The sequence below is a fragment of the Bufo bufo genome, chromosome 4 (genome assembly GCF_905171765.1).
Source record: "Bufo bufo chromosome 4, aBufBuf1.1, whole genome shotgun sequence".
Classification (NCBI taxonomy): Eukaryota; Metazoa; Chordata; class Amphibia; order Anura; family Bufonidae; genus Bufo; species Bufo bufo.
In genome coordinates, this window is record NC_053392.1 from 255,262,684 (window position 1) to 255,276,939 (window position 14,256).

The window sequence follows — 14,256 nt, forward strand, 5'->3', positions numbered from 1 at the left end:
ATCACTGCCGCACGGCGGGCGGTGATCGGAACAAGGTGCCTGCTCAATGATTTGGCTAAATGCGCGGGGGGGTCCCGTGACCCCCCTGTGTCGGTGATCGCCGCAAACCGCAGGTCAATTCAGACCTGCGGTTTGCGGCTTTTCATGTTGCGGGCGGCGGCGGTGCCATCGGGTCCCCGTGGGGCTGTAGGGGGGATCCGATGGCATGGAAGGCAGCGCAATGCCTTCCTGAGGCATCTGCGCTGCCTTTCGGTGACGAGCCTGTGAAATCCAGCCCCCTGGATCTCACAGGCCGGAAGCTATATGAGTAATATACACAGTATTACTCATACAGCCAATGCATTCCTATACAGAAGTATTGGAATGCATTGTAAAGGATTAGACCCCCAAAAGTTGGGTTAAGAACTGTCCAACGCATTATTAAAAACTGGAAGGATAGTGGGACCCATCGTATTCGAGGAAGAAATGTGGCGGGGAAAAATCCTGAATGATTGTGATCGGCGATCACTTAAACGTTTGGTGAAATAAAATCGAAGAACAACAACAGTAGAACTCAGGGCTATGTTTAATAGTGAAAGTAAGAGCATTTCCACACTCACAATGCGAAGGGAACTCAAGGGATTGGGACTGAACAGCTATGTAGCCGTAAGAAAATCACTAATCATTGAGGCGAACCAGAAAAAAAGGCTTCAATTTGCTAGGGAGCATAAAGATTGGACTCTGGAGCAATGGAAGAAAGTCATGTGGTCTAATGAGTCCAGATTTATCCTGTTCCAGAGTCATGGGCGCATCATGCCTAGTGCCTACTGTACAAGCCTGTGGGGGCAGTGCTATGATCTGGGGTTGCTGCAGTTGGTCAGGTCTAGGTTCAGCAACAGTATGTGCTCCATACTGAATGATCAGGTTATTCCATCAATGGATTTTTTCTTCCCTGATGGCACGGGCATATTCCAAGATGACAATGCCAGGATTCATCGGGCTCAAATTGTGAAAGAGTGGTTCAGGGAGCATGAGACATCATTTTCACACATTGATTGGCCAGCACAGAGTCCAGACCTTAACCCCATTGAGAATCTTTGGGATGTGCTGGAGAAGGCTTTGCGCAGCAGTCAGACTCTACCATCATCAATGCAAGATCTTGGTGAAAGATTAATGCAACACTGGATGGAAATAAATCTTGTGACATTTCAGAAGCTTATCGAAACAATGCCACAGCAAATGCGTGCTGTAATCAAAGCTAAAGGCTTTTTTATGGTGGCGACTTTTTTTTGGACAGGCAGTGTGTAAATATATATCATACATATTTTTTAATTTATCCAATTTGTGTCAAAGTTGCATGTCTATGATGCTACTGTAGTATGAAACTGATATTTCCACTGCAAGACTAGGTTGATCACACACATCCATAAGAAGGAAATGTAAGCAGCAATAAAAATCACCCATACACTTTACCATAAGCAAAACTTGAAAGATCTAATATAATGTCATACAATACCTTCTACATCTGAATCTTCTGTGGTGGGAGAGTTGAGATCAGTTGCTGGAGGTGGAATGTAGTCATCTGGGGGAAGACTTACAGTGTATACCTTTAGGTCAGAAAGGTTCAATTTTTGAATACCTGCAGGAAGAAGAATTAATTAAAGTAAGACTAGAAGTAATGTGGAGTATGTGAACAGTACTTCTGCGGTAACTGCAAAATCTTTTTTTCTAGTGAATAACAAAATGTCATGAAAGCCATGAAAGCCATGAAAGCATGCATACTACTCCATCTTTAAATGCAATGACTACACATAATGAAAAAAGTGTTGCATGTAGAATATTTCTGTACTGTTTTGGTAAAGTCACAAACACATGATCATCGGAAATACATGCAAACTCATTCTTCTCTTCCTTTAATTATCTTTAACCCCTTCACCCCGGAGGATTTTTCATTTTTCTTTTTGTTTTATGGGGGCTTTTTTTTTTTTACGGGACAAGTTGTACTTTCTAACGGCACCATTTAATACTGCATACAGTATTGGGAGGCAAAAATTTTTTTAAATTGGGTCATGGTCACATAGTTATGCATACACATAACTATGTGCGCAGTGATCTGTACTATTCATTGATACCATTTTAGGATGTGTGGGACTTAATTTTTTTATTCTATTTTTTGTTTCACAGTTTATGGTATAGTATAAAAAAATTAATACAAGGCACCTACTAATGTATTGTGATTATCCATATTGTTTCCTTTGCTGGCTTGATTAATTTTTCCATCGCATTATACACTGCTTGTTTCCATGGTTACGACCATCCTGCAATCCATCAGTGGTGGCCGTGCTTGCATACTATAGGAAAAAGTGCCAGCCTCTCTGGTGGCCAGGACCATGGGAGTTCACATAAGCTGGTACTTTTTCCTATAGTGTGCAAGCACGGCCACCGCTGATGGATTGCAGGGTGGTCGTAACTGTGGAAACAAGCAGTGTATAACGTGATGGAAAAATGAATCCAGCCAGTAAAAGAAGCAATATGGACAATCACAATACATTAGTAAGTGCCTTATACTAACTTTCTCTACATAATAAATGCTATTAGCTGAAGTGACAAAACCCCTTTAAAGAACGCTGAATCTTCATGAAGTTGGAAAACTAGGGCATGCTTAGAGTCGACAGCTTAGCTCATGCATGGTTGCTTCTAAAGGACGCCAAAGTCCACGTGGCTCGATTCAAATGGTATTTGACAGGCATATTGCTAAAGATGCCAAATGGTCTCTGCAAAGTATATCCAATAATACTGAAAGTTCAACGGTTTGTCTACCTCAGAAGCCAAATGAATGAAATCAGTTTGCCGAATGGATTGTAGTTTTAGCAAACTCCACCTTGAGCACCACTAGGCACATTTCAGTGTTCTCCTTCCTCAGCAGCTTGCACATGATTGATCTGTATTGAACTCTTTACATAAGGACATAATGATCAGGGGCGGACTGGCCATAGACCCTACAGGGAAATTTCCCAGGGGGCCATCCAGGGACGTAGCTAAAGGCTCATGGTCCCTGGTGCATGAGTTCAGCTTGGGCCCCCCTTCCGTCAGTGCTTTGTGGTCAGAAACAGGGAAGCTCATAGCCTTCGTGATGCCGGAGGCATAAATTGAAATGGCAACCCCCCTCCCATGCCAAATTCTTGATCTAACCCCTTCCCTCCAGCCAGAGGTAGAACTTGACCAGCATGCACTTTCTATGATACCGGTGTCTTCTTATGCGGCACAAGGGTCTTTGGGCCCCCTCAGGCTCCTGGGCCCAGTAGCGACTGCTACCTCTGCACCCCTTATAGCTACACCCCTGGGGCCACCCAAGCCCTCCTCTCTGCCCCTAGCAGGGTACATAAGTTTGCAATGGTAATTAACGCTGTCAGAATCATGTGCCCAGCTAGCAACCACACTTGCCCTCCTGAATTCAACTGCTGTGGCCCGCATCTCACGTCTTAAACCACCTGCTCCAAATCAACGACAACTGGAGGAAGAGGACAGAAAATGGCAGATATCGATGGTCATCACAGAGGGACAGCTTTTTGGGCAATATATTGTGATGCACTGTGGTATATGGTTCTGCTCGGACAGTATTTAGTGCTATGGTATTTCCGACTATGCTTATTTGAGTTGCCCTGACTTCTGTCAATTTGGACCTGCCTACAATATAGGACCACTTTAATTTTTTTTTCTCCAGGGCCACCTTAACCACCTCAGGACCGCCGTACGCAGGATTGCGTCTTTGCGGCGGTCCTGTTGTTCTGGGTGGACGCGCCGGTGCGTCCTCTCGCGAGACGCGAGATTTCCTGTGAACGCGCGCACACAGGCGCGCGCGTTCACAGGATCGGAAGGTAAGCGAGTGGATCTCCAGCCTGCCAGCGGCGATCGTTCGCTGGCAGGCTGGAGATGTGATTTTTTTAACCCCTAACAGGTATATTAGACGCTGTTTTGATAACAGCGTCTAATATACCTGCTACCTGGTCCTCTGGTGGTCCCCTTTGTTTGGATCGACCACCAGAGGACACAGGCAGCTCAGTAATATGTTGCACCAAGCACCACTACACTACACCCCCCCCCCCCGTCACTTATTAACCCCTTATTAGCCCTTGATCACCCCTGATCACCCCATATAGACTCCCTGATCACCCCCCTGTCATTGATTACCCCCCTGTCATTGATCACCCCCCTGTAAAGCTCCATTCAGATGTCCGCATGATTTTTACGGATCCACTGATAGACTGATCGGATCCGTAAAAATCATACGGACGTCTGAATGCAGCCTTACAGGGGAGTGATAAATGACGGAGGTGATCACCCCATATAGACTCCCTGATCACCCCCCTGTCATTGATCACCCCCCTGTAAAGCTCCATTCAGATGTCCGCATGATTTTTACGGATCCACTGATAGACTGATCGGATCCGTAAAAATCATACGGACGTCTGAATGCAGCCTTACAGGGGAGTGATCAATGACTGTGGTGATCACCCCATATAGACTCCCTGATCACCCCCCTGTCATTGATTACCCCTCTGTCATTGATCACCCCCCTGTAAAGCTCCATTCAGATGTCCGCATGATTTTTACGGATCCACTGATAGACTGATCGGATCCGTAAAAATCATACGGACGTCTGAATGCAGCCTTACAGGGGAGTGATCAATGACTGTGGTGATCACCCCATATAGACTCCCTGATCACCCCCCTGTCATTGATTACCCCTCTGTCATTGATCACCCCCCTGTAAAGCTCCATTCAGATGTCCGCATGATTTTTACGGATCCACTGATAGGATCCGTAAAAATCATACGGACGTCTGAATGCAGCCTTACAGGGGAGTGATCAATGACTGTGGTGATCACCCCATATAGACTCCCTGATCACCCCCCTGTCATTGATTACCCCTCTGTCATTGATCACCCCCCTGTAAAGCTCCATTCAGATGTCCGCATGATTTTTACGGATCCACTGATAGGATCCGTAAAAATCATACGGACGTCTGAATGCAGCCTTACAGGGGGGTGATCAATGACAGTTGGGTGATCACCCCATATAGACTCCCTGATCACCCCCCTGTCATTGATCACCCCCCCTGTCATTGATCACCCCCCTGTCATTGATCCCCCCCCCCCCCCTCTGTAAGGCTGCATTCAGTCTTTTTTTTGGCCCAAGTTAGCGGAATTATTTTTTTTTTCTTACAAAGTCACATATTCCACTAACTTGTGACAAAAAATAAAATCTCACCATACCCCTCACGGAATCCAAATGCGTAAAATTTTTTAGACATTTATATTCCAGACTTCTTCTCACGCTTTAGGGCCCCTAGAATGCCAGGGCAGTATAAATACCCCACATGTGACCCCATTTCGGAAAGAAGACACCCCCAGGTATTCCGTGAGGGGCATATTGAGTCCATGAAAGATTGAAATTTTTGTCCCAAGTTAGCGGAACGGGAGACTTTGTGAGAAAAAAATAAAAAATATCAATTTCCGCTAACTTGTGCCAAAAAAAAAAAATTTCTATGAACTCGCCATGCCCCTCATTGAATACCTTGGGGTGTCTTCTTTCCAAAATGGGGTCACATGTGGGGTATTTATACTGCCCTGGCATTCTAGGGGCCCCAAAGCGTGAGAAGAAGTCTGGTATCCAAATGTCTAAAAATGCCCTCCTAAAAGGAATTTGGGCCCCTTTGCGCATCTAGGCTGCAAAAAAGTGTCACACATCTGGTATCGCCGTACTCAGGAGAAGTTGGGGAATGTGTTTTGGGGTGTCATTTTACATATACCCATGCTGGGTGAGATAAATATCTTGGTCAAATGCCAACTTTGTATAAAAAAATGGAAAAAGTTGTCTTTTGCCAAGATATTTCTCTCACCCAGCATGGGTATATGTAAAATGACACCCCAAAACACATTCCCCAACGTCTCCTGAATACGGCGATACCAGATGTGTGACACTTTTTTGCAGCCTAGGTGGGCAAAGGGGCCCACATTCCAAAGAGCACCTTTCGGATTTCACTGGTCATTTACCTACTTACCACACATTAGGGCCCCTGGAAAATGCCAGGGCAGTATAACTACCCCACAAGTGACCCCATTTTGGAAAGAAGACACCCCAAGGTATTCCGTGAGGGGCATGGCGAGTTCCTAGAATTTTTTATTTTTTGTCACAAGTTAGTGGAAAATGATGTTTTTTTTTTTTTGTTTTTTTTTTCATACAAAGTCTCATATTCCACTAACTTGTGACAAAAAATAAAAACTTCCATGAACTCACTATGCCCATCAGCGAATACCCTGGGGTCTCTTCTTTCCAAAATGGGGTCACTTGTGGGGTAGTTATACTGCCCTGGCATTCTAGGGGCCCAAATGTGTGGTAAGGAGTTTGAAATCAAATTCTGTAAAAAATGACGAGTGAAATTCGAAAGGTGCTCTTTGGAATATGGGCCCCTTTGCCCATCTAGGCTGCAAAAAAGTGTCACACATCTGGTATCTCTGTACTCAGGAGAAGGTGGGGAATGTGTTTTGGGGTGTCTTTTTACATATACCCATGCTGGGTGAGAGAAATATCTTGGCAAAAGACAACTTTTCCCATTTTTTTATACAAAGTTGGCATTTGACCAAGATATTTATCTCACCCAGCATGGGTATATGTAAAAAGACACCCCAAAACACATTCCCCAACTTCTACTGAATACGGAGATACCAGATGTGTGACACTTTTTTGCAGCCTAGGTGGGCAAAGGGGCCCACATTCCAAAGAGCACCTTTCGGATTTCACTCGTCATTTTTTACAGAATTTGATTTCAAACTCCTTACCACACATTTGGGCCCCTAGAATGCCAGGGCAGTATAACTACCCCACAAGTGACCCCATTTTGGAAAGAAGAGACCCCAAGGTATTTCGTGATGGGCATAGTGAGTTCATGGAAGTTTTTATTTTTTGTCACAAGTTAGTGGAATATGAGACTTTGTAAGAAAAAAAAAAAAAAAAGAAAAAAATCATCATTTTCCGCTAACTTGTGACAAAAAATAAAAAGTTCTATGAACTCACTATGCCCATCAGCGAATACCTTAGGGTGTGTATTTTCCGAAATGGGGTCATTTGTGGGGTGTTTGTACTGTCTGGCCATTGTAGAACCTCAGGAAACATGACAGGTGCTCAGAAAGTCAGAGCTGCTTCAAAAAGCGGAAATTCACATTTTTGTACCATAGTTTGTAAACGCTATAACTTTTACCCAAACCATTTTTTTTTTACCCAAACATTTTTTTTTAATCAAAGACATGTAGAACAATAAATTTAGAGCAAAATTTATATATGGATGTCGTTTTTTTTGCAAAATTTTACAACTGAAAGTGAAAAATGTCATTTTTTTGCAAAAAAATCGTTAAATTTCGATTAATAACAAAAAAAGTAAAAATGTCAGCAGCAATGAAATACCACCAAATGAAAGCTCTATTAGTGAGAAGAAAAGGAGGTAAAATTCATTTGGGTGGTAAGTTGCATGACCGAGCAATAAACGGTGAAAGTAGTGTAGGTCAGAAGTGTAAAAAGTGGCCTGGTCTTTCAGGGTGTTTAAGCACTGGGGGCTGAGGTGGTTAAAGAGGACCTTTCATGGGTCTAAATATTATAAACTAAGTATCAGGATACGTAGGGCATAGTGCAGGGATCTAACTGCGCTTACTATTTTTTCTGGGCGCAGCTACATTCGCCCGCAGTGGCCCCTGTTGTATTCTCCCGCCTGGTATGCTAATTTTAGCACCGGAACAATGAGGAGGAGTCTTTCTTCGTGGGCGTCTCCTTCTCCCTGGCTGTAGCGCTGTCCAATCGCAGCAGAGAGCGTCACAGCCAGGGAGAAAAATAAATAAATAAATAAATAAATAAATAAATAAACTCCCGCAAATCCAGAGATGCGTTGCGGAACGTTCCGTGCTTCCGTTGCACAAAAAAAAAAAAAAAAAAAAAACTTGCTGGGGTCCGCCTGAATGGGGTCCACGATCCGCATGCCGCTGCACCACAGTCGGTGCCCGTGCATTGCGGACCGCAATTTGCGGTTCGCAGCACGGGCATGGCCAGCACATGGTCGTGTGAATGAGCCCTTAGGCGGAGTTCACACATCGGTTATTATGAGCCGAAACTAGTAGTGAAGCCTACACAGAGATCAGGTTATAAGGGAAAGATCTTCCTATTCTGTGTTGGATCACAATAACTGATGGAAATAACTGAAGTGTGAACTCGGCCTTATTTGCGTCCGTTTGACATTACTGACTTCACTACTAATATTTCTATCAACATAAAAACGAATTTGTGGATGCATTAAAATATTGGCCAAAGTCCACATAAATCACTTACATTGTATTTAATCACATTTGTTCACCTGAAGCCATTACAAGATGGCGCTGGCATGCAGCACTACTCCCCACTTATCTATAGTTTACATTCCTTAGCTATGATAATTGCGCAGAAGTGAAAATATATTTTTGTATAATGCCCAATGGGACAATGCCACGAGCCTCAGGGGGGACGCCCCCTCTGATGTACATATATACTGCTTAACTTCCTCTAATAAGCGAGAGAATTCTGCTTTGATCCTGGAGAGGTGTCATTGTGATTTTCTTCATCGTGCACGACTAACAACTTGCAATTTGGAGCAAACAGTTGATAAAATAGCACAGATTGTGTGCATCCAAAACAATCAGAACTTTATTGTAAATGGACTGATAGAAGATACTGATGTATTTACAACCAGGGCATTGTAATTGTTTTTTGTTTTCATTTGATATCAATTACCTTTTTTTTTTTTTTTTTTTTTAGCCAAGATATATTTTAGCTAGGATATTATTAATTTCTTTGATCCACGTCTTTTGTCATGAATACAACTGTTGATACATATAAAATATTGACATTTTTATTAACATTGGTGCCCATCAGTGTTGCTTTGAGAGACGTGTATATAAATATTCCACAAAATCAATCCTGACTATGGAAATATTTTTGTAACCTACTAATGTAATGTACGCCCTCTGCCAGAAGAGGGCAGTAAGAGACTTTACACACAGGAAAACTGCCAAGAAGACCAAGAAATAAGATGCATTTGGTTCATTATTTATCTTTCTTTCCCTTATGTAACACCTGTTCTATGCAATATAATATATGCAGTACAGTGTATTATCAATAGGCTGCGTTCATATACAAGTATATCCGATATGTCTGGCCAGTTGTTTTATGCCTGAGCTGGACACAACAGATTACATTTCTGTGCACTTTGCACACCAGTGTGGCATCCATAACCGGACAGAAAAAACGCTGCATGCTGCCTTCTTTTGTCCACCTCAGGGAACATCTAGCTTTACAACGAATGCATCAGATGCAAGAAATGAGCCCTAAAAAAAATCATGCAATAATTTCTGGCATCAATTTCCCTCTAGTGTTTCTATACCATACTGTTGGAAAAAAATAAATAAAAAGGGATGACTGGATATATGGAATCCAGTGCAAGGGCTCATTCACACGACAGTTGTTCTGGTCCGCATCCGAGCCCCATTTTTTGCGGCTTGGGTGCGGACCCATTCACTTCAGTGGTTCCGCAAAAAATGCAGACAGTACTTTGTGTGCTGTCCATATCCATTGCTCCGTTTCGTGGTCGCGCAAAAGTTATGAGTCATATCCTATTCTTATATACAAGTGTGTACAGCGGCTCACCCCACCTCTTCCCAACAACCTGGTGCTCGCTCCACGGATTCACCCAAATCCGATTAAAAAATGCAAAATTGTAAAGTAATTGGAGGGCACTCAAATATCTGACAACATCCACGGGAGGATATCAGTAATCCTAATTTATTTGCATAAAAACTATTTAAAAACTAACACACATATAATATAAAAAATATATAAAACATGCACATGTATTGCCATACAGATGTCTGCAAGACCAAATATTGGACTCAATATAGCTGTAATACTTGGTCAAGCCTGTGACCATATATAATCGCCAGGTGTGGCGTGTGGATCGCTTGTAAATGTCCGCACTCAATCGCCTGTTCAGGCGTCTGCATACAATAAAAGTCACGTATGTAATATCATCAGATAAGCCCCATAGGGCAGAGTACTTTACCCCTCTTCCGTTCCCGTGGGATAGTCCTGTAGCAGCCGCTTAGACTCACTCAGTGTCCCGAGTGGTGAATAGGTCTAAAACGCGGCGTCCCACGTGACCTGGCTGTGTCTCACGTGATGCACACCGCTCTGTTGAAGGCTGGTGAGTACGCTCGGTCCTAAGGTCCGGACCGTATGCTTGTCTCTGTATTGGACTTCATTCACTGGGGGTCCGAGGGGTGGAATACCTGTTGATATTGGCACCTCAAGATTCCGTTATAAAGTCCTTTGCTGTCATGAACCGTATGCGTTTCGGGGATCAAGCCCCTTCCTCCTGCCGCTGAGGAAGGGGCTTGATCCCCGAAACGCGTACGGTTCATGACAGCAAAGGACTTTATAACGGAATCTTGAGGTGCCAATATCAACCAGGCATTCCACCCCTCGGACCCCCAGTGAATGAAGTCCAATACAGAGACAAGCATACGGTCCGGACCTGCTGTCCGCATCTTTTGTGGCCCCACTGAAGTGAGTTGGTCCACATCCGAGCCGTGAAAAATGCAGCTCGGATGGGGAACCAAACTACATTCGCGTGAATGCACCCTAAGGCTCCATTCACACGTCCGCAATTTTGTTCCGCATTGCGAATTGCGTACCCATTCATTGCGGACCAGCACTTCCGGTTCCGCAATTCTGTTCCCGAAAAAAATAGAACATGTCCTATTCTTGTCCGCAATTGCGGACAAGAATAGGCATATTCTATTAGTGCCGGCAATGTGTGGTCCGCAAAATGCGGAACGCACATTGCCGCTGTCCGTGTTTTGCGGATCCGTGAATGGACCCTAAAGCTGAGGTCACTAAAAGGGGAACTGAAGTTATAGGTCCAATTTGGGTCCAATCTCAGTTTGAAGATACCATCCATAGAAAAACACTGCATGTAAATGGGAGATCATGTTTTTTCCCATTCATTTCTTAATAGCCAAGAACATGCGGCTAAAGTTTCTAAGAAAAGATACACAATTCAAGAAAAAATAAAAATAAAAAGCGAGTTCCAGTTCAGCCCAAGGGCACTAAGAATCAGTTTGCTAAAATAGCGTCAATGAAATCCTAACATACAGTGGAAAAAGATGAATGGTCCGATTGACATTCACAGTTATGCATTTGATAGTTACATACTAAATTCCAATGTTCAAATTACCACCATTCTAGATAAGAAATGTGAATATGAGAAGGTGTATAAAGGATATGTAGGTGAGAACAGACTAATGTACATATGCTAAGAATAATTCTGTCTTTTTTGCACAATGCTTCCAATGAATCATCAATCCCTCTTTTGTCCTGAAAATTAAAATTTTTGTTTCGCAAAAGAACAGTTTGATCTGATTTTGTGTTCAGACAGATTATCTAAAGAAAAAAACAAAACAATAAGACACTTAGAAGTATTCCGTAATATTGGCTTCCATTTATCGTGAACACAAAGAATATTTAAACTGCCACATATATTAGGTACACCCTTCACGGCATCAGGTCTGGAGTAAATCTGCTGCTAAAAACTATAAATATAATATTTTAACTTTACTGGGCTCCGGTGTGAATTCTGGCAGACGGTGCCGGGAATCGGCCGAACACAAACCAGAGCATGCAGCGGTTTATGTCCGGCCAAGCCTCTGCATTTTCTGGCGGAATGCGACCGGGTCTCTGCCAGATCCCATTATACTTAATGGGGCCGGCGGGCATTCCGTTTCTATCTGGCAGTGCCAGGTCTGGTGAATTCCAGCATACAGTTTTGAATTTACAACTAAAATAGACTCTCTCTACACTACTACTGTTTATCCTTCCAGCTGGTTTCAGTTGCCTTTTGACAAACATATCCCCTTTTAAAAACATATTAGGATCTGTTTGAAGAGGGATCCATGAAGTTTGTAATGACTCCATTAACAGAAGTTTTAAGCAGGTCATATAAATTGGATTAATTTCAGTCTGCCAATTTCATAGGGGTCAGCTGACCAATTAGCATCCAATGTGTAGGTCAGCCTCCCAAATCTCTTGAGATGTTGGGGGGAGAGAAGGACCAGGTTCCTGGATTTGACTACCCGGTCTGGTAGCTGCTTACTCCCCTTTGCCTGTTCAGAACACGAGCACAAATCGGTTGAGGCCCTAGAGAGCTACCTGTAGGTTGACAACTACTTAACCCCTTAATGACCACCATACGTGTTTTTACGGCGGTCACTGAGGGGCCTTAGGCTGGGGCGCCGCTTTTTTACGGTGGCCCAGTCTAAGAGCTCACATGAGAGCCATGGCCCTGCTCTAAGGCCTCTTTCACACGAGCGTGACTGATTAGGTCCGGATGCGTTCAGGGTGCGTTCAGTGAAACTCGCACCATTTTGCCAGCAAGTTCAGTCAGTTTTGTCTGCGATTGCGTTCAGTTTTTTCCACGTGGGTGTAATGCGTTTTCAAGCGTTTTTCACACGCGTGATAAAAAACTTAAGGTTTACAAACAACATCTCCTAGCAACCATCAGTGAAAAACGCATTGCACCCGCACTTGCTTCCGGATGCAATGCGCTTTTCACTGAATCCCCATTCCCTTCTATGGTGCCAGGGCTGCGTGAAAAACGCTGAATATAGAACATGCTCCATTTTTCACGCAACGCAGAACAGATGCATGGAAAAAAACGCTCATGTACACAGGCCCATTGAAATGAATGGGTCAGGATTCAGTGCGGATGCTATGCGTTCATATCACGCACCGATCCGGGCTGTTTAACACTTTACATGCATATGCCATTTCCCGCGGCATGTAAAGTGCTGACAGAGGGGGTGCCGATGTGTGTGAAGGTGGCAGGAGGGAAGGTGCTATCCTGGATGTATCATACATCCAGGATAGCACCTTCCCTCCTGCCACAAATCAGATCCCGCTGATAAAGGTCTAATTCAGACCGAAACGTCCGGGGAATACAATGTGGCTAACACTTTTTTCTACTCCTGGATATGAATAATACTGTATGGAATAATAAGTGATGTGAACACTTCTTTGATTATTAAAAAGAATTGCATATACCTAAACTGGAGTGCCGTGGATGTTCCTACTCTCAAAATACGTTTCTCTCACGAGCACCCAAACTACAAATTGGAGTGCAGTTCACAGATCTATAAAATTGGGGGCTGATGTAGGCCCCAGACCAGCCTTCAGTAATTTCCAGCAGGCTGTGCCACTGGTCAATGTCAGAATAGCATTGCCATTAAGATGCAATGCACTATAGGGATTGTGTATTGCATTTTTAAAAGCAATAAAAAATTAAAAAAACACTGTCTGTGGCAAATAACAGTAAAACTCATTCAATAAAAAAAATTACGCTTTTTTTCCATTGAAAATAAGCTTTTCAATGAAAAAAAAAATTGCAAAAAAATAAAAAAAATGTTCCCCAAATGTTTGGTATTGCCGCGTCCGTAACGACCCAGACTACATAAATATCATGTAAATTATCCCCTACGGTGAACGCTGTAAAAAATTTAATAAAAAAAAAAATATATAAAAATGAATTGCTAATTTATTCTTAGTTACCACCAAGAAAACCTAACAACAAGCGATCAAAAATCGCCATTTACTCCAACATGATACCAATGAAAAATACAAGTCGTCCCGCAAAAATCAAGCCCTCACACAACTCCATAGAAAGAAAAAGAAAAAAGTTATGGGTCTTGGGAAGAGTAAATGCAAAAACATTTTTTGCTTTTAAAAAAAAAAAGGGTTTTATTGCAAAAAAGTAGTAAAATTTTTTAAAAAATATATGTATTTGGTATCACTGTAATCGTACTGACCCAGAGAATAAAGATATTATGTTATTCATACCAAAAAATGAACGGCGTAAAATTTATAACGTAAAAACGCAGTGGCAGTATTGCTGTTTTTCCCATCTCCTTCCCAGAAAGAGTTAATAAAAGTTAATCAGAAAGTTATTATACATTATAATTAATGTATTTTCTTAACTAACCAGAAGAGAGTTGGTATTTAATTGAAATGTATTAAAATGAACATATATATGCTCATCACTGGTCTGGACACCACAAGGTTAAGGGTAGAAGTAGACTTTTTGTAGTTATTTTTTTTTTTTTATAATAATTTATATTTTTTTTTTAAGATAACAAACATACATACATACAT

The 14,256-nt window shown here is 42.6% G+C and overlaps 1 protein-coding gene across 1 annotated transcript in view; it reads right to left on the reverse strand.

Moving 5' to 3' along the window:
* ERICH1 (glutamate rich 1) overlaps positions 1-14,256 on the reverse strand; it is an 88,869-nt gene that overhangs the window by 54,382 nt on the left and 20,231 nt on the right. The window contains exon 3 of the mRNA XM_040428535.1: positions 1,496-1,618. Coding sequence (XP_040284469.1) covers positions 1,496-1,618 — 123 coding nt within the window. The remainder of the gene's footprint in view (positions 1-1,495; positions 1,619-14,256) is intronic.